This window comes from Sciurus carolinensis, chromosome 11 (assembly GCF_902686445.1).
Source record: "Sciurus carolinensis chromosome 11, mSciCar1.2, whole genome shotgun sequence".
NCBI lineage: Eukaryota > Metazoa > Chordata > Mammalia > Rodentia > Sciuridae > Sciurus > Sciurus carolinensis.
This window is the reverse complement of record NC_062223.1, coordinates 12,705,780-12,731,139: the sequence shown is the minus strand read 5'-3', so window position 1 is coordinate 12,731,139 and position 25,360 is coordinate 12,705,780. Positions and strand designations below refer to the sequence as shown.

The following is a 25,360-nucleotide window of genomic DNA, read 5'->3' as shown; positions in this document are numbered from 1 at the left end:
GAAGAACTCAAACTATCCCTGTTTGCTGATGATATGATTGTATACTTAGAGAAACCAGGAAATTCCACCAGAAAACTTTTAGATCTCATTAGTGAATTCAGTAAAGTAGCGGGATATAAGATCAATGCACACAAATCTAAGGCATTTTTATACATAAGCGATGAATCTTCAGAAAGAGAAATTAGGAAAACTACCCCATTCACAATAGCTTCGAAAAAAATAAAATACTTGGGAATCAATCTCACAAAAGAGGTGAAAGACCTCTACAATGAGAACTACAGAACACTAAAGAAAGAAATTAAAGAAAACCTTAGAAGATGGAAAGATCTCCCAAGTTCTTGGATAGGAAGAATTAATATTGTCAAAATGGCCATACTACCAAAAGTTCTATACAGATTCAATGCAATTCCAATTAAAATCCCAATGATGTACCTTACAGAAATAGAGCAAGAAATTATGATATTCATTATTGTTTTTTATTTCCTCCTCGTGGAATATTTTGCTGAGAATGTTCTGTAGTGCAGGCTTTCTATTTGTAAATTCTTTTAGCTTTTGTTTATCATGGAAGGACTTTACTTCATCATCAAATCTGAAGGTTTTTTTTGTTGGATATAAGATTCTTGGTTGGCATCCATGTTCTTTCAGAGCTTGAATTATATTGTTCCAGGCCCTCCTAGCTTTTAGGGTCTGGACTGAGAAATCTGGTGATATCTGTATTGGTTTTTCCCCTATATGTAATCTGATACTTTTCTCTTATGGTCTTTAAATTTCTACCTTTATTTTGTACGTTGGGGATTTTCATTATAATGTGACTTGGTTTGTATCTGTTGTAATTTTGTACATTTGGTGTCCTGTAAGCCTCTAGTATTTGATTTTCCATCTCATTCTTCAGGTTTGGGAAAGTTTCTGATATTATTTCATTGAATAGATTGTTAATTCCTTTGGATTGTATCTCTGTGCCTTCCTCAATCCTGATAATTCTTAAATTTGGTCTTTTCATGTTATCCCATAATTCTTGGGGGTTCTGTTCATAATTTCTTATCATCTTCTCTATGTGGTCAACTTTACTTTCAAGATTAAAAACTTTTCCTTCATTGTCTGAGATTCTGTCTTCCAAGTAATCTATTCAATTGGTTATGCTTTCCATTGTGTTTTTAATTTGACTTATTGTTTCCTTCATTTCAAGGATTTCTTTTTCAGAATCCCTTTATTGTAATAATCTTTCACTTCCTGCATTTGTTCTTTTAACTGTTTATTGAAGTGATCATTCATTGTCTGCATTTGTTCTCTTAAATCACCCTTTACTTCATGGATCATTTTAATTAAATACATTCCGAACTCCTTTTCTGACATTTCTTCTACTGTGCTGTCAATGAATTCTATTAATATAATATCTTGGTTTATTTGGGGCACTTTCTTCCCTTGTTTTTTCAAAGTTGTTTGTGCATCTTCTCCTCTAGCAATGTGAATTTGAGGTGTTACAGTTTCCCCCCTATAGGTTTTTAGTGTACTTGCCAGTTTCCAATAACTCACTTTTAAGGGGGAGATCAATATTAACAGCAACCAATACAAACAATATACAACTTTAAACCAAATAGACCCTATTAAGATGTTAACTGTATTGTCATAATAAACAGAGATGATGATGAGTTCTATTATTATCTACAGCATAAACAATAGGTTTCCAATAAGATCTACAATTTCTAATGGTGAATGACGAAGATGGGGAGGAGTGTAAAATGCAATGTTGATGAGATAAGAAATGAGAATATACAGATTCTAGATCATAAGAAGAGTGAAAGCAGAATCAAAAGAAGTTGGTTGTTAGCATGAGAAAAGGAGGGAAAGACTCTGAGAAAGAAACAAATAAATAAGAGGAAAATAAAGAAAGTGAGAAAAATTAAAAATTAAAAATTAAAATTAAAAATTTTTAAAAATCTACAACAAAACTGTAACATACTATTCAAACCTCCCAGTCTTTAGTAGTCTGATACATGAAAGGTACTTCATTTCAAAGATGATGGGTATTTGAGAGCAGGAAATGAAAAAATTTTTTAAAATGGGGAAAAGAAAAAAAAGAGTCTTGAAGGAAAATTGAACAATTGTTTCTGTTGCAGTTCAACATCTTCTCTGTCTCCCCTCTCTTGTGATAGGTGGGGTTGTTTGGAGTTTGCTGGTAACTTCACCCTGAGGATCATGACAGTTACTAAGGTGGGAGGATTAGACTTGGAGGTGGGACTCCTGGAGGCAGGGTATAGCAATTGCCAGTCCCTCTGGAAGACTGCACCCCAGACTCTCCTTTTGGGTACACTTTGACACAGGAGCCTGGTGCCCCTTCCCTCACTTGTGGACCCCACAATTCCTAGTCTATAATTTAGTCTCTAAATTTCATCTCTCCTGCCCTGTCCTTTCAATTTTCCAATCAGGAACCTCTCTCCCCAGAGGTCTGAGCTCCAGGACCTCTGTGCCTATCTCAGCTGTTCTGTTTTGGGCAGATCAGGACCAGACATTGAAAGTTGTGTGCCAGCCATGTAGCTGCAGGCACCGGGCTGGGTTGGTGGCTAGGGGATGGTTGTGAGACTGGGGATTGAGGAGCTGGAGGGCCCTGTTGGTGCTCAGTGGAGTCATGGGCCAGGTTGATGTTGGGTCCCAGCAAGTGCTTCCCGAGTTGTCTCTGGGATCCTGGTGGGTGCCAGGCTATTTGCTGGAAGATCCAGGATCAACATGCCCTCGCACTCTTTTCCCACCAACCCACCCCTTTTGAGGCTCTCTCCTCCCTCTGCAGCAAGATGGTGGTTATCAGCACACCTAGTAGGGATATCTCGGATGCAACCAATCCTGCAGAGCCCTTAGTGATGATCTTTCAGGACCTGGCTGATATCCCCGGATATAAGCAGCCAAGTCCCAAGTTGTTGGCCACAGTAGTGGCTAACCAGTAGCTACCTTGATAATGAACTTCCAGTCTCTGACAGGTGTCCCAGGATGGAAGCTGCCCCAATTAAAGATAGCAGTGACATCGTCAGGGATAATCCAAGATGGTGGCAGAGTCATCCCAATGTGTTGATAGAAGGGGAGCCACAGTGCATTGTGTAGCAGTGTCCTCACGGGGTGTGGTATTGTCTGCACATGCTGGAGATCCACATGGGGCTTGGGCTGGTGCTCAGTGCCCCTTGTTTATCTGACAAATATTGATCCTTTGCTATGACCAGCATGGTGCAGATATAAATCACCCACAGATTCTATCCCAAGTGAGTTGGTATCCTTACAGAGAAATAAACAATGGGTAAGAAAGAGTGATATTTGACCTACTCTCTGATTCCCAGAAGACCTCAGATATGGACACATAATAGGCATTCAAAAGATCTTTATTACTTTATTAAGTAGCAATTTTGTTTCAGGGCTATATTTCTCAGACTAGTGCACCTGCATTAAAAAAGTCAATAAAAGAAGTTTTTTGAAGAATGCATGAACACTAAGTTGCTTTTTCTGCATTGCTTATTCCTGATTGTACAGTGTTTTGGTACAAAATATTGTCTGTTCCTTTTATTGTTTTTCTTTTCTTTTCTTCTTTCATTTTCAGGGCTGGAAGAAGACGAAACTTGGGCATCTCCATGAAGATAAATTCCTTCCTCATGTACTTCTCATGTGTGAAATCCTGGGTTCAAGTCTAAAGAAGTGAGGTAGGGAGCTGCCTACCCCAGAACAAAGTTTCAGGAGAGGCCCCTAAAATTGCAAACATCTTGATTGACCATGAGATTTCACTGTTTAGGTCAGTGAGTCCTTCCCCAAACCTTGCCTTGGATCCAACCTGCAACTGGGATTTTAAGCTGTTTTTCTCAGTGTTCAGTCCACATCCCAGTAACCCACCACATTCCAGCACAGTGCTTCTAACGTGTCAGAAGCCTGCAAAGGACTGAACTCCCCTGGGTGTGTGAGTGTGCAAGGACCTAAGGAATGTGACTGGTAAAGGGAAGAGTATAACTCCCAGAGAGACCATAAACCCATGAAGAGTGAGAAATGTCGAACTCTCCTTTCTGGAATTGGGTTCGAGAAAGAAGAAGGTGTAGCCTTAACATAAGAGTCCACTAGAATCAAGAAAGAATCTGCTCCTCATCACACACACACAAACACACACACTCACACAAACACACACACAGGAAGGTGCACGCTTAGAGGGTTGTTTTTCATGCTAACTCAGTAATGGAAGGAAAACCCTGTGCCTCTGTGCCTCTGAGTGACCAGAGGGGACACACCTTAAATAGACTGGAGGACTGGATGGGATCGGAGAGGGAGAGAGATACAGATAAGAAGCTGTGGGTCAGAGAACACAGAGGGCTTTCTTCTACATAGGGAAACCTCTTGTTCAGAGGATCAGAGAAGGGTTTATTTAGAGAACAGGTTGGTTGAACTGGATGAAACCTGAAGGTGAGGCTGATGAGGATGTGCCCAGAGGGCCAGGAAAGAGGGGCTGGGGGGGAAACCCTCTCTCCAGGGCCTTTCCCCTCTCCAGCTGGACATTCCCAGGCACCTGCATGGAGCTGGGAAGGGAGGGTCTGAAAGCTGCACCTCTGCTGAGCGCCCCTGAGTAGAGCCTGCTGCCCGGTGTGCAGCCCCCTTCCCTTCTAGGTCAGGTGACTTCCCAAAAGTCCTTTTTTTTTTTAAGTCTTGACCGGAGGTGGGTCCCAGGTAAGTGTCAGCTGCAAGTCCTTGTTACTTAAGTAGAAAATGTGGTTGGGGTGTAGCTCAGAGGTAGAACATGGAGTTGTCATGTGTGAAATCCTGGATTCAAACCCCAGCAGAGAAAGAAAGAGAAGGGAGGGAGGGGGAGAAGGGAGGGAGGGAAGGGAGGAAGGAAGAAGAGAAAAAGAAAATAAAAGGTATTGATTAGCCTACAATGACCACCAGGACCTTAGAGACCACTGAACACTCTGCTTGTGATGTATTCACTCTCCTTCAAGATGTGCAACCATACCAACGAAATGATGTACCCCATTTGTGTACAGTAAATCAAAATGCAGTCTGTAATAAATAAATAAATAAATACGTGTTCTCTCAGCAATTTTCATGGAACCGTTCAGGAAAACGTGAACGACCAATAATTATATGTGTTTTACTAGAGGTGGGCTCTGCTGCAAACCTCTTTTGTCTTTACAACAATTCTGTTAGTAGGTCAGACATACATATTTATTGTAAAATGTGGAGTCCTTTGGAGGGTGAAAATTAAAAACATTAAATGGTTAGTATCAGGGACAACAAGGTGAACCAGGGCTTTCCTCAGCAAATTGTGGTCACCTGCCTAGAAGGTGGGCAGATCATTTCACCCCATCTACAGGAAATGGAAAATAGAGATTAAGACACCTGCCTGAGGGCACACAGCTAGTAATTGGCAGCACCAGGATAAGAAGCCAGAAGTTCAGGATTCAGAGACTGCCTCAGCTCCTCAGCCTGGTCCTTGGGGATGTCCCCTGCTTGGTCTGATGGACTCCTATGGCCTTGCCTGTTCCCTCCAGATGGATTTCTGTGCAAGCCCCACAGTTTTCTGCTCCAGGTATTTGCTGCCTGTGGCTGACCCTCTCCTGCCTGAGTCACTCTGGGTTAAACACATTACCCTTCCCTCAACCACAAGGACAGCCCACATCTTGTGGCCTGTCTTGCCTCTGCATCTCCAGGGCTCTCCACGTCCACAGCACCCATGTCTCTGCTGACATCTCTAGGACCCTTGTCACTGACCACTTTCTCTGCTGTTCATACTCCTTGAGGACATGACATGTGCAGGTCTTCTCTTCCTATGACAACACCACTATTAGGTCCTTGTTAACTGATTTTGCAGTTAATGTCCTTGAGCAGAATTTGACATTTGTGAAGAGCTCACTGATTTTATTACACCTTTTTTTCTTTACTAACTCTTTTAGAAGGAGAGCTGATTTAATTTGAAACAGACGCAGTTACTGTGAGGAGAACCACACGCTTGATCTGGCTTATGAACTCACAGACAGATCACGGTGGGCTGCCAAATCTGTTTGACCAAATCTAGGGACAATACAACTGTTCTGAGTACCTAAGACCTACCTGGATGGCTGATGCCAGACAACCTATTGACATTGGCAAGAATTCCTAAACTATGATATGAAGAAATATTTTTATAAACTTTTACCTATTTTTATAATTCTTAATGTAATTGAATGAGAACATGGCTGAATGGATTTATTATTATAACTAGCTTTACCATTTTACTTTGCCTTGTATAACTATTGAATTTTATAGTAGTAAACATGCAATGTTTGCTTTGGTTAAATTATAAAAATATCAGTCAAATATTAGAAAATAGCTGGCGATGATAAAAATCTTACATATTTTACCTTATTTGTGATTAGGGACTTTAGCAAAATGTTATCACATAATCTTATGTCTGCTTATTTAGGGGGCAGGTTAAGATAAGATTACCCCTGCTTGATGTGGGTGAAGGCAGAGATCTAAAATGGCTTGTCCAGGGTGATATGACTAACTAGAAAATTTGTACTAGAACCTGTGTCTTATTATTTTAAGTTAGTTTTATGTTCAAATGGATACTGGAGAAATTATGAACATCTTACTTTTAGCACTAATTAAATGAAAATGTGTGTGGAAAAAAAAATATTCAGTGAAGTGCTTAATTTCCAAGATAGCTATTAACTTTATAAATAAATATTTCAAATTTTTGATTCAGTGAGAAGTGTTTAGTGTGAACTTAGACATTATGACACTGTTCAGTTTGATGTCTGTTCTGACTGAACCAGGGGATAAGCTAAAATTAGATGGCTTCATCTTTTCTCTTCCAGCAACATAGCCTCTCTTTGCAGTCTTTTGAAAATAATGTTGATTTATAAGTCAATTCCTAGAATGGAAATCTTGTGAATTAGGTCCTAAGCCAGAGGACACAAGCAGGCTGCCACATCCCCCCTGCCTAGGGGGCGCTGTTGGTCTCAGTGTGCAGCCTGGGTAGCCATGAGCGGCAGCCGCAGGAATGAGGGACTCTTTTACTAATTATATATGGAAGACCTTTGTATCCTTATCTTTGCTATAAATAAATTCATAAAAGGTAATAATCGGATACTGTGTGCTCTTTGGATATATAATAAAACATCAACTAACCTGGACTAATCATGAGGAAGAGCAGGACAAATTAGTAAGGAAAAAAAACAAGTTATAAGATAGTCTAGTGAGCTTCAAGTACTTAAATATGGTTTGGTAATTTGTGTAAATGTTGATCAGCTCTGATACTTGACATACCCCATATGTTATGCTTGTTAAGGATGCAGAGATGAACAAGACAAGGAATGCCCTCAGGGAACTCACCTTTCATTAGGAAACATAAAATGTGTATATGCACAAATAATTGGCTTGAACCAAACTGATCAATTTGCCAAATAAGATTTTAAACTAAATGATATTCAAAAGGTGATTGGGAAGAACTTGAGGCATCTTATGTTCATTTAATGTTTAATGACTATTGAAAACTTTTTATAAGTAGAATACTATACTTTTAAAATACTTCTAAGTGATTTATTCTCTTAATTAGTTTATTATTCTTGTATTCTTATACAGATCACCTGAATTCTCCAGATCTATTTAATGATGATATTGAACCAAAAATACCCTAAAATTTAGAGTTTGAATTATCAGACTTCAAAATAGAAAAGTTCTAATTAATGAAGTTTAATTGTGTTACTTAAATTTATTAACTGGAAAAAAGAGAAAGTTTTATATTCTTAACTTTCATATTCTGGATTTGAATAAAAACAGTGAATTAACAGTGGAGAGAAACACCATATGTAGCAATGTGGGAGACCCTACTGTGGTCCAGTGACTTAAAACATGAAAAAATTCACACTGGAAAGTAACTAGGCATATAAAGAATGTGGGGGAAAATCTGATTCTTTCCATTACGTTCAAATACTTACAAGAATCCATAACATCTGTACCACTCCTTAGTAGTTACTCCAAAGAATTCAACTCAGCATGCTATACTGATATATGTATAGTCATGTCTATATCAGCATAGTTCACAATGGCTCAATTATGGAACCAGGCTAGGTGTCCACCAGCAGATGATTAAATATAGGATCTGTGGCATTACATACAACGGAGGTTTTTCAGTCCTATAGAAGACTATAATTATGGCAATGCAGGAAAATGGATGGATCTTGAGGACATTATGATAAGGGATGTACCCACACTAAGAAGTTCAAGGGTCAGATGTTTCCTCTCACATGTGGGAGCTAGAAAGGAAAAAATGTGGGTGGAATCTCATGAAATAAAGAAGGGAGACCTGTAGATGAAGAAAATAGCAGGGGGAGGGAGGAGGGGAGGGAGAGAGGGAGGGGAATCGGGTATAAGATTGACCAAATCGTGTTGTTGATTTGAGTGTACCTACAAGTGCGTAACAATGATCCCACTATGTTGTATAACTATAAAGCACCAAAAAATCCAGAGAACAAAAAAGGGAAAAAAACAATAATCCACACCTAAAGCATGCCCCAGGTACGCAAGCAATGTGGCAAAATCTTCAGTCTTCTCAGGTCCTCTCACAAACACAAAAGGTCAGAGTGGAGGGCAACTGGAAGTAGAGACAGTGACTTCAACTAACCCACAGGTGAGAAGGCAGACTGGACCAAAACCCTGAGAGAGGGGAAAACACAGGAACGTTGTCCGTTGTAAACAGTAGTGACAAAGTTCTGTGACAGTTCCTCACAGAGCAGAATCCTACAGACAGAAGTACTGTGAAGAGTTTCACGTCAGGTCTGTGTATAGAATGCTCCAGAAACACACAACCTGAGAAGATGCGCAGCTACCAGTGTATTTGTTTATTAGTATCGGAAGACTCATTCATGGCAGGTGGGAAATCAAAATGGCACAGCCACTGTGGAAGACAGTTTGGCAGTTCCTTGCAAAAGTTAACTTTTTTTTTTTTTTTTTTTTTTTTTTTGCCACACGATCCAGAAATAACACTCCTTGGTATTTACCCAAATGACTTCAGCACAGACATCCACTCAAAACCTGCACAAAGCTGTTTACAGAAGCTTTACTCGAAACTGCCAAGACTTGGAAGTAACCAAGATGTCCTTCATCAGATGAATGGATAAAGTGTACAATCAGGTGATGAAATTGAACTCACAGGTGAAGTAAGTGAGCTACCAACTATGAAAACACATGCAGAAAACTTGAGTGCCAATGACTAAGGGAAAGAAGTCACTCTAAAGTGTCCACACACTCTATAACCCCAATAATATGCCACTCCGGAGAAGCAGAGTGTGGGAAGAGTAACGTTGGGTGCTTGCCAGGTCACCAGGGAAGGAGAGATGAAGGAGCAGAGCACCAGGGTTATTTAGACAGAGAAACCTCTGTAGGATGCTAGCAAGGTGCATAAGAGTCTTACAGATTGGTCAAAACCCCTAGAGTGTACACGCTGAGTGAGCCCTAATGTACCCCAGGGACGATGGGTGACCTCGCTGTTTCAACACAGGCTCATCATGGTGGTCAGTGTGCCCCTCTGATGTGGGGTGCTGGGCATGGAGAGGAGGATTTGCGGTGTCATAACAAACACAGAAAGAAAGTACTGAGTTGCGGTAATGGTCAATTTTCAGATCTTCACACGGTGAATGCAGAGGTAGAACTGACTGCATGCCAGGAACTGTCACCCAGCAGAATGTCCCCTGGGAAGAACCTGGGGGCTCCGACCAAGGGAATCCAGGTGGGGAAATTGCCTTGAATTTTGCACAGGTGATAAGACCCACCCTGCATGGGGAGGGTGGGCGACAAGAACTGAGTATGAGAAAAGTGGTCCGTGTAGCGCGAGTGCAAGGAGGACAATAATCCTAGCGGAAGAGTCTTGACTTATCTAGATCTCCAACAGGGGCATCCTCGTGGGTGAAAATAATAGTGCTGCAGCTGAGGAAGTCGATGGCTCAGGGGACGCTGTGCATCCTGTCGTGTCAGTTTCAGCGTGTGGTCATTAAGTAGCCATGGAAGTCTGGAATTAGTAGCTTGTTCACCCGCTGTTAAAAAAAAAAAAAGAGACATTTGTATCTTAGGGACAAATAATTGGTAATTACCAGCTGCCCGAGGCCTGCCAAGGAGGAATAAATATCTGCTTCCTCAGCTCCAAGGGTGAGGGTGAACCTTCACTGTGTTTCTGAAGGTCCTGCTGCCTCCTCTTAACCATGCTTCATACAGCCAGCGTCTTCCCACACCCGGGATGATCCTTCCCATTTGTACAAGGCCCAGGCCAGAGCCATGTTCAGCATCTTAAAGACCACAGTGCTTTCCCAGGTTTAAAAATGGAATGTCGTCCTGAAGTCTCCAGGGGTCCAGGAAGAAGATCCTCAGTCGTAACTGGGATTCGCTTTCCTCCCGCCATTGGAGGGTAAGTGAGGAAAGCCACAAAGACGTGGAGAAAAATGAGTAAACATTAAGAGATGAAGACACCACTGTTCACCAATTTTGGAGCAATTTCATACTCACTAAAACAAAAAGACAACATAAAAATATAAAAGTGTATCCAAATCCCACACGAAGACTTTCTAAATACTGAGGGATGAGTTTTAAGCAGTGTCAATCATTATGCCATAAATGATATATTATTTGATTGCCAGAAGCAATTTTTACCTAGGAGATCCTCTTTCAGGGTGGGGCAGGGTCCACAGTCCTGAACCCCAATCTGACTTAGAGGATTTTTTCAGTGATTTGACATATGCTTATTTGCGGCAAGTTTTCATTATGTTTGTTAAGTGAATGGACATTGCTGTTGTTCACTTCAGTCTCTACACCTGCAATCCAGTTACTGGTTTCTGAAGTGAATTGGGATTCCGAGCTTACATAAATTAGAGATTCAGTTGACCCAAGGACACACATATTCTTGCTTTCTTGATGCTCCCTTTTCTTCCTGTAAGTTAAAGTTGGAATGCTGATTCCAAAGCAATCTTTTTTGGTCCTCAGATCTTGAGACACAACCTGACCAAGTAATGTTGCCAAGGTTTGAGGAAGGACAGTGAAGTGTCAAGGGTCAGAGGTATACAGAATTCAGCACATGTAATTCAGGTGCAGTGTTTAAAAATACAATAAAATATATAGTTTCCCATGTCAATCATGTTAAGGCCACACAAGGCAAGGTAGAGTCTGCATTCCATTTAGGATACATATGTGATTAAGATGCAGTCCACATAAAGGAACTAAGCTTCTAGTCTATTGCCTGAGGGCCACAGAACTTGACATAGCAACCATAAACCCAGGTTGCATAGCTGTCTTACCTGATGGGTCCACGGACTTTCATGTGACACTAGGCTAGAATTAAACCAGAAATGTCAGCTGCATGAACCGACCCATGTGGCCCATTTGTTCTTTACCACTTCCAGAATCAATTGCACTGTTTGATATTTTGTTTGTCTTTTGCTTTTATTTTTGCCTCTTGTATTACTTTTTCCCTCCTTTCTTCCCCCTCTAATAGACTTTTTTTTTCTCTTTCTCTTTCCTCTCTCTGTCTCTCTCTCTCTCTCTCTCAAATTTCTTTTAGTTAATTTTTATTTGTCCTTATAGCCATCACTTGCTATCTCTCTTCTCTTTTCACTTTGTCCACGTTTTTAGTATTCTAACTTTCTTTTGCCTTCCTATACAATTTTCCCTCAATGAGCTGTACTTTTACTCTTTTAGAACCAGTTCATATGCTTCTGTCCGATCATTCATGCTGCTACAGCTATTAGTACTGTGAATGTCATAATTGACACCTGCTGTATAGTCTAATGCTATATCTAGCTGCTTATTGTTGTTGCCACTGTTAACAGAGGACCTTGCCATTTCTTTTCACTTAATGCAGAACAATTTTGCTGCTGTTGTTGCTGTTGTTTTTCGTTTTTGTTTTTTGTTTTTCTCCTTTTTTCCGAGAGAGGCTTGGAATTGCCTGGGACACTATGAATTCACAGGGCAGAGACCAGCTGCTGAATTACACCTGCAACTCAGCCAAGTCACAGCATGCCTTGCTCACACATCACAACTCTTCTCAAGCTCCAACAATAGCTTGATACATTGAATAGGATGAGGAAACCCTAAACCAATGATGAGGTTCAAGGTAGGAATGTCTAGGGAGAAACCTCAGGTCCCACTCAGGCATCTGCTCCTGCAGAAAAAGCAGAGAGAGGTTTCCAGATGGCACAGAGGGAACAACATTGTTCTAACAACTCTCCCAGAGGGAATTAAATTGGCAGTTCTGGAGTGGCAAATTGAGAAGCACTGGCACATGAAATTACCCCTTGGATTATGCTGAGCCTAGGTATGGAAGTTAAGATATACCAATAAGACAGGACTTACTACAAAAGTGATCACTACACTCCAAAGGACACCGTCATAAAGAGTAACAGGAATCCATATCAACAAATTTACACATGCAAGACCTCAGGAAATATGAGGAAATGAGTAAATAAGTCCTCCACCAAAACTTATAATCCCCCAACAAAAGAACACACATATATGGAAAGAATTCCAGAGAAAAACTATTAAAATTGATTAATAAAATTTTCAATGAGCTAAACGAAGATCTAAGAAAGTAAGTAAGAGAGAAAATACAGGAGATGAAACATTTTAATAAAGGGATGGAGAATCTGGAAAAAATAAAACAAAACTTCTTGCAACCTGCACAGCACAAAGCAATCCTCTGGGCATAGGTGGTGGGTTGGATTAGGAAACTTAGAAATTATAATTAAGGAAATAAGTAGTTATAAAAAATAAAGACAAAGTCTCATTTATATGTTGAGGTGGGACTCAGTGGGTGATCCAGCCCTGATGGAATCTGGTTCTAACAAGGAACAAGGCTCCATGTGTTTACTTCATAGGTTTTAAATACCAAAGGGATTCACTGTGAAAAGGCTTCTTGGGTAAACAGGATGAAGTTGTGAGCTAGTTGGGGGCTTATCAGTTTATACCCATCTTGTCTACATCCAGGCAGCTGGGGTTTAAATTCAAGGATTTTGAGCTAGTAAATTCCATGACCAGCATGGAATTCTCCCTATCAACAGGTCATCTGCAAATGGGTGATCCCCTTGGTGCCCTTGCACTGAAGGTTTCCCAGGAGAGGAAGCTCACTGTGCAGGGTTACATAGTTGAAAGCAATGATTCATTCAGTTTCTGACAAGAACTCCTGGAACTTAAAGATACAACAAATCAGATTTTTAAATTCCCTTGAAAGTATTATCAACAGACTGAATTCTGTAGTGAAGATAATTGAATTCTTGAAGACAGTGTGTATGAACTTGAATGCTCAGTGTTCAGTAAAAAAAAAAAAAAATACACACACACTAGAATACACAAGAATTCAACAATATTAATAGACTAAACATAGGAGTCACTGGGATAGAAGAAAGTATGGAAATGCAGACTAGGCATTAAGAAAATTTCAGTGACAAAAGAGTAGAAAATGTCCCAAACCTTAGAAATGAGATGAACGTCCACAAACAGGAAGTGTATGGAACCCCAAAAATACAAGTAAAGAACCTCTCCAAGAAACATCATATCAAAATGTCTAACATAGAGAAAAGAATACAATGCTTAAGGTGGCAAGAGAAAAATTGTCAAATCACATTTACAGGTAAATCAATAAGTATTACTTTTGACTTTTCAGCATAGACTCTAAAATCTGGGAGGACTTGGACCTTAATCCAAGCTCTGAAAGAAAATAATTGACAACCAAGTTACCATTGAGAATCATAGAAGAAATAAAAACTTCCCAAGATAAAGAATTAAAAGAATTCACGACAACTAAGCCAGAACTACAGAAAATACCTAGAGAAATACCTCACAGAGAACTCAAAAACCTCAGAGCCCTCAATTTGATAAAATTCACTAGAAGAGTAGTTAAGCAAATGAAAATTAAGGGGCTCAAGATGGCAGAAGCAAGGTAGGCAGCAACCCTGGATCCTCTCACAGCACAGAGGAGGCAGCAAACAAAAAGAAAAATTGAGAAGTTGGTGATGAAATCAGTCACTTAGACTTGATATTGCATGATTTGAGACCTGGAAAGACTGGAAGATAGGGTACCAGAGTAAAGAATAGATGGGCAGCAGCCTAACTCCCACCCAACCCATAACAGTTGATGGGGGAAGGGCATTAGAGAGAGTGGGGAGTGGACTTTCTCTCAAGTTCACCCACTTAAAAATGGTTGGAAAAACAGACAAAACTTAAAGTGCAATAGTAACAGAAAACTCCTTAAAACAGCACAAACAGTTTAAAACCAAATTGTGAAAAGAAAGCTGAGCCAGAGGTCCACAGCCATCTTATGGAGCCATCAGCCAACCAATCATCTTAAATCAGTACGCTGTCTTCCCATGCCCATACAGCTGCAAAATAAACCAGAGGGAAGGCCCCTGCAATGGAAGCTCTTAAAAATTTGGCCAGAAAAAAAAACATCCACAAGGACAACTACTAGCCCTAAATCACTGAAACTGCCTTCCCTACCCCTGCACCCCCACTAGGGGAATGGAGCAGACTGGAAAGGACCAGTACAAGAAAAGTGCTGCAAACCCTGCTCAGTGTCTGTGACCTGGGAAGGGACAAAAGTTCTGTGCAGCTTCCACTCACTCACTCAACACAGATAAAGCCAACAAGAAGCAGGTTTGGCACTGAACAAAGGAAAGCAGGTTCACCAGGCCCCCAACCATTGACTCTGGAGGGGAGGCACCACAGAAAGACTAGGGACAGTACCCAAGTTCAGGATTACAGGGCCTGATCAAATGGCCTACCAGAAAGAAACTGCCTGAATATCTAGTGGCATAGAGACCCATCAGGAAATTGCCTGAGGTTACACAGCAGATAGGGACTGATAACCAGCATGATCATAACTTGCAAGTGACAGGGCCCTTACAAGTCCTCACACTGGAAATCAACACATGCCATTCACAACGTTGGGCAGTAGAAACTAGAGTTCAGGTGAACCACTGGAGTCCCTTCACTACTGTACCTGAGGGAAATACTTCTGCATCAAAGATAATCTGCAAAAAATTCACTACCAGAGTTCCTATGCCCACAGACAACCAATAGGACCTTTAGTACTGCAAAAAGAACCAGTAGAGGGGAACAGGTACATGGCAACACACAGCAATAACAGGGACACTCCAGAGCCTACATTCTGAACTACTGCACACAATAGGAACACTGCACTGCAGCCAGATGCAGACCTCAGGGCTGACATACCAGAAGCTGGTAGGACAATCAGCACTAGGAAATTGTTCTGTATCCCCCAGCAACTCAGGAGACTGATGAACATCTGCTAAATGTCCAAGCCCCAATGAGATCCAAACCAACATTCAACCTGGACATGTTATATTATAGACAACTAACATCAAATTTGATCACATAAGTAACTCCTTCATTTGAACAATAATTATTAACCCAATTGCCACTTTGTACTTTCAACACATCTGATTGTATTTCATCTAATGGTTTAAAGGATGAATTAGATTCAATCTACCCATCTTTGTTTTCCTAGCTGTAGTTTATACCTGCTTCTCTTATCTCCAATTCACACCCTGGCACTATCTGCTACAACCTCAAATCACACCCATCCATCTCTGTCTCCTTTCTATCTCATATAAATTACTCTTTTGAAACTTCTTCCTCTCTCCCTCTTTCTCCTTCTTTCTCTCTCCTCCTCTCTCTTTCTCTCTCTCTCTTTCTCTTTCTCTCTCTCATTCTAACCTTATTCCCTCTATTTGCCCTGTATGCCCTGTATGTCTCTGGTCGTACCACTGGCATTGTGATGGACTCTGGTGATGGGGTCACCCACACAGTGCCCATCTATGAGGGGTATGCCCTCCCCCACACCATCCTGTGTCTGGATCTGGCTGGCCGGGACCTGACAGACTACCTCATGAACATCCTGACTGAGCGTGGCTACAGCTTCACCACCACAGTCGAGCGGGAAATCGTGCATGACATCAAGGAGAAGCTGTGTTACATTGCCCTGGACTTCGAGCAAGAGATGGCCACTGCAGCCTCTAGCTCCTCCCTGGAGAAGAGCTATGAGCTGCCTGATAGCCAGGTGATCACCATTGGCAATGAGCGGTGTTGCTGCCCTGAGGCGCTCTTCCAGTCTTCTTTCCTTGGCATGGAATCCTGTGGCATCCATGAAACTACTTTCAACTCCATCATGAAGTGTGACATTGACATTCGCAAGGATCTCTATGCCAACACAGTGCTGTCTGGTGGCACCACCATGTACCCAGGCATTGCTGACAGGATGCAGAAGGAGATCACGGCCCTGGCACCCAGCACAATGAAGATCAAGATCATTGCTCCCCCTGAGTGTGAGTATTCTGTGTGGATTGGCGGCTCCATCCTGGCCTCACTGTCCACCTTCCAGCAGATGTGGATCAGCAAGCAGGAGTACGATGAGTCTGGTCCCTCCATTGTCCACCGTAAGTGCTTCTAGGCAGACTATTACTTAGCTGTGTTAACACCCTTTCTTGACAAAAACCTAACTTGTGCAGAAAACAAGATGAGATTGGCAAGGCTTTATTTGGTTTTTTGGTTTTGTTTTTTTTTTTTTCTTTCTGTTTTCATTTTTTGTTTTGGCACTTTTGACTCAGGATTTAAAAACTGGAACAGTGAAGGTGACAGCAGTCAGTTGGAGCGAGCATCCCCAAAGTTCTACAATATGACCAAAGACTTTGATTGTACATTGTTATTTTTTTTTAATAGTCACTCCAAATACAGTGAGATGCATTGTTACAGGAAGTCCCTCATCCTCCCAAAAGCCACCCCACTCCTCCTCCTGGAGGATGGCCCAGTCCTCACCCAAGTCCATACAGGGGAGGTGACAGCATTGCTTTTGTGTAAATTATGTAATGCAAATTTTTTTAATCTTTGCCTTAATACTTTTTTATTTTGTTTATTTTTGAATGGTCAGCTATCGTGGGCCCCCCTTTTTGTCCCCCAACTCGAGATGTATGAAAGCTTTTGGTCTCCCTGAGAGTGGGCTGAGGTGTGGAGGCAGCCAGGGCTTACCTGTACACTGACTTGAGACCAGTTCAATAAAAGTGCACACCTTAAAAAAAATGGAAATTCAAATACAGGAGGCCTATTGGACTCCAAATATACAAGATCAAAACGGATCTACTCCAAGACACATTATTATGAAAATGCCTAATATACAGAATAAGGATAGAATTTTAAGAGCTGCTGAAGAAAAACAACTAGTCACATTTAGAGGTAAATAAATCTGGATCTCAACTGGTTTCTCAACCCAGACCCTAAAAGGGAGGCCGGCTTAGAATAATACATACCAAGCTCTGAAAGAAAATAGATGCCAACCAAGAATACTATATCCAGCAAAATTTAGCCTCAGAATTGAAAAGTAAATAAAAACCTTCCACAATAAACAAAAGCCAAAATAATTCACAACTTAAAAACGTTGACTATAAAACACTAAATAAAATATTTCATGAGGAAGAAATGAAAACCAGTGGAGGGAGGAAATACACTAGAATAGGCAATCAAAGAAGAGTCAAATTCAATGTAAACACTAGAAATAAATCAAAATAACAGGAAATAAAAAGCATCTCTTAATAATAACATTGAATGTAAATGGTCTAAACTCTTTAATCAAAAGACATAGGTTGGCAGATTAGATTTAAAAACAAGACCCAACAATGTGCTGTCTCCAAGAGGCTCACCTCAGAGGAAAAGACATTCACAGACTGAAGGTGAAAGGATGGGAAAAAATATACCATGGATCTCATAAACAACAGGGGTTACTATTCTCATATCAGATAAAGAGGACTTAAACCTAAATTAATCATGAGACCAAAAAAATCATATTGCTTAAGAGAATCATACAATAATAAGAAATAATGACCAAAGGTCTCCCATTCTGTAGGCTCTCTCTTCACACTCTTGTTTCCTTTGCCATACCGAAGCTTTTTAATTTGATGCTGTCCCGCTTACTGATTCTTGGTTTTATTTCTTGAACTTTGGGGGTCTTGTTAAGGAACTTGGTGCTTTTGGATAAAAGTTGTGTTCTGTGCAAGGTGATGACTGAGAATTGATCTCATGTTACTGCTTTGATGATCTCTTTACTGTTGAGGTGGTTATATTTATAATTTGAAGCTATACTGTAATTGAAAAATAACCTGAATTCAGTTCACAAAATGAAAGGAATCTACTTATTGTCAAGTTAATCAGCTGTTGTGGATGAGTAACAGATTTTTACAATTTAGCTTCTTTTATTATTTAAAACAGTAAAATTATCCTCCTAGTTCTGTTTTTGAAGAAGCAGTCACCATTATTGCCATTGTAGAAGCAATCACTGTTAGCAAGCATACTTTTCCGGAATGAAATCATGGCATTTGCCAGTAAAGGGAGAGAACTGGAGACTCTCATGCTAAGTGAAACAATCCAGTCCCCAAAAAACCAAAGGCCAGATGTTCTCTCTGATATATGGATACTAAAACACATGGGGTTGGGTACCTAACGGGTGAGTAGAAGTTAATTGGATTAGACAAAGGGGAAGGAAGGAAAGGAGGGAAGGGTGGGGGATGGGATTAGAGAAGAGTAAAATGAATCAGACGTAATTTTCCTATGTTCATATATGAATATGCAACCAGTGAAATTCCACATCATATACAACCACAAGAATGGGATCCTAATTAGGATAAGTTATACTCCATGTGTATATAATGTGTCAAAATACACTTTACTGTCATGTATATTTAAAAAGAACAAATAATTAATTAATTAGTTAGTTAAAAGCATACTTTGGGTTTTTCTTAAAAGTTTAATAAGAAGAAAAAAAGTTGACTATGAAGGATTAGAGGTAATTCAGGAAGTAGAAGATAATTTTTAAAAAATAAAAATCTTTTGTATCTTAAGGAGAATCCAGACAATATTTCATCCATTATAAAATAAAATAATTTTACAAAATAGAAACATAGACCAAAAAAGAAACACTTAAAACTTTTTAAATGAGCAAAATCATTTTAAAATATTTGACTCTTTGTTTAAAAGTCAGAGCTAATAACTGAGAAAATATAACAAAAAGAAAAAACAGAAAAGATGAAAGAAAAAATCAGAGTAATACTGAATAAATCAGGGAGGTTCAATTGATATTAAATACCTAATAAGTTTCAAAGAAAATGAAGGAAGAAAATACATTTTTAAGAAAACTATGAAATTTATCAAAGCTAAAGGACATGATTATCAAGATTTAAAGGTTCTCTAGGTATTCAAGAATAATCATTGAAAAAATAATAATCTGTACAGAGTTCACTGGGAAATTGTAAATGTCAAGAATAAAAAGATCTTTTTATTTTAAAATTAAAATTAAAAGTTTAATAATAAGCTAAGTCTACTATGTTTAAGGCTCTTAATGATGAGGTAGTCTGTCTCCCTGGAAAGGAAGAAGAGAATGGGGTCGGGGGTTCATCAAAGTTTCTGGTGGGCTGCCTCTTGACTTCAGTCTAGAGCTGCGGCAGTGCACCTGTGGCATAAGTGTGATGAGGGAGTTAAGATATACTTTTTTTCTTTTTTAAAAAGTGTAAAAGAACTGAAGAATGTAAAACCTATCATTCATGCTAAAAGTCAAACTCCTCCACTTTTTAAGGATTGCCCCATTGTAGAGAACGCCCTTGGCTGGCCAGTTTCTTCCTCCTGCATATTTGGTTTCATTGGAGGTTATTAACGGAGGCTTCCACCAAGATTTCAAAGGAAGCCCTGGGAGGCCAGGCAAGGTGCAGCAGTGTTGGAGTCCCTGTGGGCCCCCCTTGAGAAGTCAAAGTGTGGAAATTTGAAGAGAAAGCCGAAGCTGCCATGGAGACCCCCGAGATTAAGACATGCCAGTAATGTGGGACATCATTCTAGGAAAACTGCAGAAATTGAGCAGAGACAAGCCAACAGAAAGGCCCCTTGGGCAGCAACAAACAAGGACACAGTGGCCAAGCTACAAAAGCTGTTTGGAGAGAACATTAGGATGCCAAGTGCCCCAGACGCCAGACATGGAGCTACAGGATCTGTTTGTCCAGCTGGATTTCAGTCTTGCTTTGGTCCCATCCCTTCTTTCTAGGCCCCTATTTTTGTAAATGAAAATGTTTACTCAAAACCTTTATATGTTGGATATTTGTAAATTATTTTTAATTTTATAGGAGCTCATAATATGAGATTGCCTTGAGCCTCAAAGACTTTGAACTTGAACTTTGAGCAATCTCAGAACTGTTGAGACTATGCGGACTCTCAGAAATGGACTAAATGTATTTTGCATTGTCAGTTGAGTGTGAGCTTTGGGGGACCAGGTGCAGAAGGTTATGGTTTGGTTATGAAGTATCCCTCAAAAGCTCATGTGTGAGACAATGCAGATCCGGAGGGAATGACCTCATTTAGGTGTTGACTAGCTGCCCAAGAAGCACAATTCAGCTTCCTTTTGGGAGAATCTTACAACCCAGTCATTTCTCCTCTGAACCTTCTTGCATTGTCTCACACATGCGCTTCTGGGGGACACCTCATATCCAAACCATAACAGTCTGCTATTGATGCAACTGTTCCTTGTTCCTTATGTCACTGCTATGCCAACACTGCCATTTTAGTGACTTGAAGTCTCACATACCCCTCCCCAGTTCCCTAGATAAACTTTCATTTGGTTTAAAGGGGACTCAGAGGAAGGGATCAGGATTTACCAGTGATAGAGCTCGCAGGAGACATCACTAGAGCAACTGTCAGCTTCATCAAAAGGAGGGTGGCAGTTTTTCCCAGGCTTCACGGACCAGGTGAAAGACTCCAATGTGGAAAATACTAGACCTGGATCTAAATGCTCAGAGCTTCACAGAGGCTCCTCCCAGAGGACCAGGTAACCTCCACGAAAGGGTTGTCCTTGATATGTGTGATGAGCGTGGGCATTTATCTGTGTATCTATGTATCTGCAGGTGTCTTGGCATGCACACATGTGTACGTGAGGGGTGGTCTAAGTGTTCAGATAGCCCAGTGCATTAGAAGGAGGTTGTTTCAGGAATATAACCACACCTGTCCCCACTGTTCACTGCTGTAGGACTCTGAGATTAACATGGGCAATCTATGTCCTGCCCTGAGGTCAGATAGATTTGGCTTAGACCAGTTCTTGCTATATGACAAGATGAAAAGATTCAGAACAGGGGATCTAATTTATGATTTTTTTCTTAGAGGATCTGATATCTAACTAGACAATTGATCTCTATTGAAATCCAAGTCCCAATGGACTCTGGCAGACTAAGCACTGCTCTGGCAACACTGAGTGGGCATGAGAGAGTGGGCAAAACAGGAGAGGCCTGACTCTGAGGGCAATAGCTGAATGCATGTCATCAGGATAGGGCTCCCAGTCTCTCCAGAAAGGACCCAAGGCCAGAGCTGCAAATTTGAGACTGACTCAAGGTCAGTGGTCCATCTCAAGGCTGGGGCTGGTCCCAGGTGCTGGGACAGACTGTCACTGCTGATGACAGAGGAAGTTCCCACCTCCCCATCTCTATCCCTCCCCAACATGTCCAGCAGAGTTGATCATCCAAACCATGGCAAGGAATTAGGGGGTAGTTATCTGTGGAATTCGTACTGTAGCAGGATGCCCTGGACATAACACAACCTTAGTCAATAAGGGTGTCTGAGGTGGAAGGGTTTCCAGAAAAGGCAAAGTGCAAAGTCATTGTGTTAGTCTGCTTTTTCACTCCCGTGACTAAAAGACCTGACAAGAACAATTTTAGAGGAGGAAAAACTTATTTGGGGGCTCTCAGTTCCAGAGGTCTCAGTCCAGAGACCACCAGCTCCATTTCTCTGGACTCTAGGAACTTTCCCCTATGCTTTCTTCCAATTGCTCTTCAGTGTCAGCTTCTGTATTCACAGTTTCAGATGCACATTTATGTCCTTAATCCATTTAGAGTTAATATTTTTAATATAGTCTAAGATTAGAGTCCAATTTCATTCCTCTTTATGTATATATTTGGCATTCCCAATGCAATTTTTAATGTAGTTGTTTTTTATTTTTAATTTTTACAGGCTGCATTTTGAGTCATTGTACACAAATGGGGTACAACTTTTTGTTTCTATGATTGTGCACAATGTAAATTCATACCATTCATGTAATCATATAGGTACATAGGGTAATGATGTCTGTCTCATTCCATCTTTCATGCCCCACCCCCTCCCCACTCTCATTTCCCTCTACATAATCTAAAGTTCCTCCACTCTTCTCTTACCCCTGACCCCTCACCCCCATTTGTGTATCATTATTCACTTATCAGAGAAAACATTCAGCCTTTAGTTTTTTGGGATTGGCTTATTTCACTTAGCATGATATTCTCCAACTCAATTCATTTACATGAAAATGCCATAATTTTATTCTTCTTTATGGCTGAATAATAATCCATTGTTTATATATACCACAGTTTCTTTATCCATTCATCTATTGAAGGGCATCTAGGTTGGTTCCACAATTTAGCTATTGTGAATTGAACTGCTATAAACATTGATGTGGCTGCATTACTTTAGTATGCTGATTTTAAGTCCTTTGGGTATAAACTGAGGAGTGGAATAATTGGGTAATGGTGAATCCATTCCAAGTTTTCTGAGGAATCTCCCTACTGATTTCCAGAGTGGCTGCACCAATTTCCAACTCCATCAGCAAGGTACAAGTGTACCTATATCCCCACATCCATGCCAATACCTTTTATTGCTTGTGTTCTTGATAATAGTCATTCTAATTGGAGTGAGATGAAATGTTATGGTGCTTTTGATTTGCATTTTTATAATTACTAGAGATGTTGAATACTTTTTCATGTGTTTGTTAATCACCTGTATATCTTCTGTAAAGTGTCTGTCCAGTTCCTTAGCCCATTTATTGATTGGATTATTTGTATTTTTGGTGTAAAGTTTTTTAAATTCCTTATAAATTTTACAGATTAGTGTTCTATCTGAAGTGCATGTGGAAAAGATTTTCTCCCACTCTGTAGGCTCTCTTTTCACATTATTGATTGTTTCCTTTGCTGAGAAAAAGTTTTTTAGTTTGAATTCATCCCATTTATTGATCCTTCATTTCTTGTGCATTAGGAATCCTGTTAAGGAAGTCTGGTTCTAAGCCAACATGATGAAGATTCAGATGAACTTTTTCCTCTGTTTGGTGCAGGGTCTAATTCCTAGCTCCTTGATCCATTTTGAGTTGAGTTTTGTGCAGGGTGAGAGATGGAGGTTTAATTTCATTTTACTTCATATAGATTTCCAGTTTTCCCAGCACTATTTGTTGAAGAGGCTATCTTTTCTCCATTGTATATTTTTGGCACCTTTGTCTAGTATAAGGTAGCTATATTTGTGTGGGTTTGTCTCTGTGTCTTCTATTCTGTACTATTGGTCAACCTATTTCGGTGCCAGTACCATGCCATTTTTGTTACTATTGCTCTGTGGTATAGTTGAAGGTCTGGTATTGTGATACCTCCTGCTTCACTCTTCCTGCTAAGGATTGCTTTGGCTATTCTGTGTCTCTTATTCTTCAAAATGAATTTCAGGATTGCTTTCTATATTTCTGAGGAACATCATTGGGATTTTAATTGGAATTGCATTGAATCTGTATAGTACTTTTGGTAATATGGCCATTTTGATAATGTTAATTCCGTCTATCCAAGAACATTGGAGATCTTTCCATCTTCTAAGATTTTCATTAATTTCTTTCTTTAGTGTTCTGTAATTTTCATTGTAGAGATCTTTCACCTCTTTTTTCAGATTGATTCCCAAGTATTTTTTTTTCAGGTTATTGTGAATGGAGTGGTTTTCCTAATTTCTTTTTCACAGGATTCATCACTTATGAATAGAAATGCATTAGATTTGTGAATATTGATTTTATATCCTGCTACTTTGCTGACTTCATTTATTAGTTCTAGAAGTTTTCTGGTGGAATTTTTTTGGATCCTCTAAATATAGCATCATGTCATCAGCAAATATGATAGTTTGCATTCTTCTTTTCCTATTCATATGCCTTTAATTTCTTTGGTCTGTCTAATTCTCTGACTAGAATTCCAAGGATCATGTTGAATAGAAGTGGTAAAAGAGGGCACCCATGTTCTTAGAGGGAATGCTTTCAATTTTCCTCCATTTAGAATGATGTTGGCGTTGGGCTTAGCATAGATAGCCTTTACAATGTTGAGTTATGTTCCCACTATCCCTACTTTTTCTAGTGTTTTGAGCATGAAGGGTGTTGTATTTTATCAAACACTTTCTCAGCATCTATTGAAATAATCATATGATTCTTAACTTTAAGTCTATTGATGTGGTGAATTACATTTATTGATTTTCAGATGTTGAACCAACCTTGCATCCCTGGGGTAAACCCCACTTGATCATGGTGCACTGTCTTTTTAATATGTGTTTGTATGCAATTTGCTAGAATTTTGTTAAGGATTGCATTAATGTTCATAAGGGATATTGGTCTAAAGTTTTCTTTCCTTGATGTGTCTTTGTCTGGTTTGAGTATCAGAATGATAACTAGCTTCATGAAATGAGTTTGAATGGATTCCATACTTCTCTATTTCATGGAATACTTTGAAGAGTATTGGTATTAGTTCTTTCCATGAAGGTCTTGCAGAACTCGGCTGAGAATCCATCTGGTCCCAGATTTTTCTTGGTTGGTAGGCTTTTGATGGCTTCTTCTATTTCATTGCTTGAAATTGATCTGTTTAAATTGTGTATGTCCTCCTCTTCAGTTTGGGTAGATCATACGTCTCTAGAAATTTGTTGGTGTCTTTGAGATTTTCTATTTTATTGGAGTATAAATTTTCAAAATAATTTCTAATTTTCTTTTGTATTTCAGTAGTATCCATCATGATCTTTCCTTTTTCATCATGAATTTTAGTAATTTGAGTTTTCAAATTACTAATATTTCTCTTTGTTAGTGTAGACAAGGGTTTATCAATATTATTTATTTTTTTGAAGACAAATTTTTTGTTTTGTCAATTTTTTGAATTGTTTCTTTTATTTCAATTTCATTGATTTCAACTCTGGTTGTAATTATATCCTGTCTTCTGCTGCTTTTGATGTTTATTTGTTCTTCTTTTTCTAGGGCTTTGAGATTCAATGGTAGGTCATTTGTTTGTTGACTTTTTATTCTTTTAATGTATGCACTCAATGCAATGAACTTACCTCTTAGCACTGCCTTCATAATGTCTCAAAGATTTTGATATGTTGTATCAGTGTCTCATTTACCTCTAAGTATTTTTTATTTCCTCCCTGATTTCTTCTGCTATCCATTTATCTTTCAATAGCATGCTATTTAGTCTTCAAGTATTGGAGTAGCTTCTATTTTTTATTTTATTGTTGATTTCTAGTTTCATTCTGTTATGATCTG

The 25,360-nt window shown here is 39.6% G+C and overlaps 1 protein-coding gene across 1 annotated transcript; it reads left to right on the top strand.

Annotated features, from left to right (window-relative positions):
* Window positions 1–9,608: 9,608 nt before the first annotated feature.
* Window positions 9,609–16,450, top strand: LOC124958454 (actin, muscle-like). The gene is made up of 3 exons (XM_047516482.1): window positions 9,609–9,634; window positions 12,488–12,552; window positions 15,711–16,450. The coding sequence occupies exons 1-3, from the start codon at window positions 9,609–9,611 to the stop codon at window positions 16,448–16,450; spliced, it is 831 nt and encodes a 276-aa protein (XP_047372438.1).
* The last annotated feature ends 8,910 nt before the right edge of the window (window positions 16,451–25,360 follow it).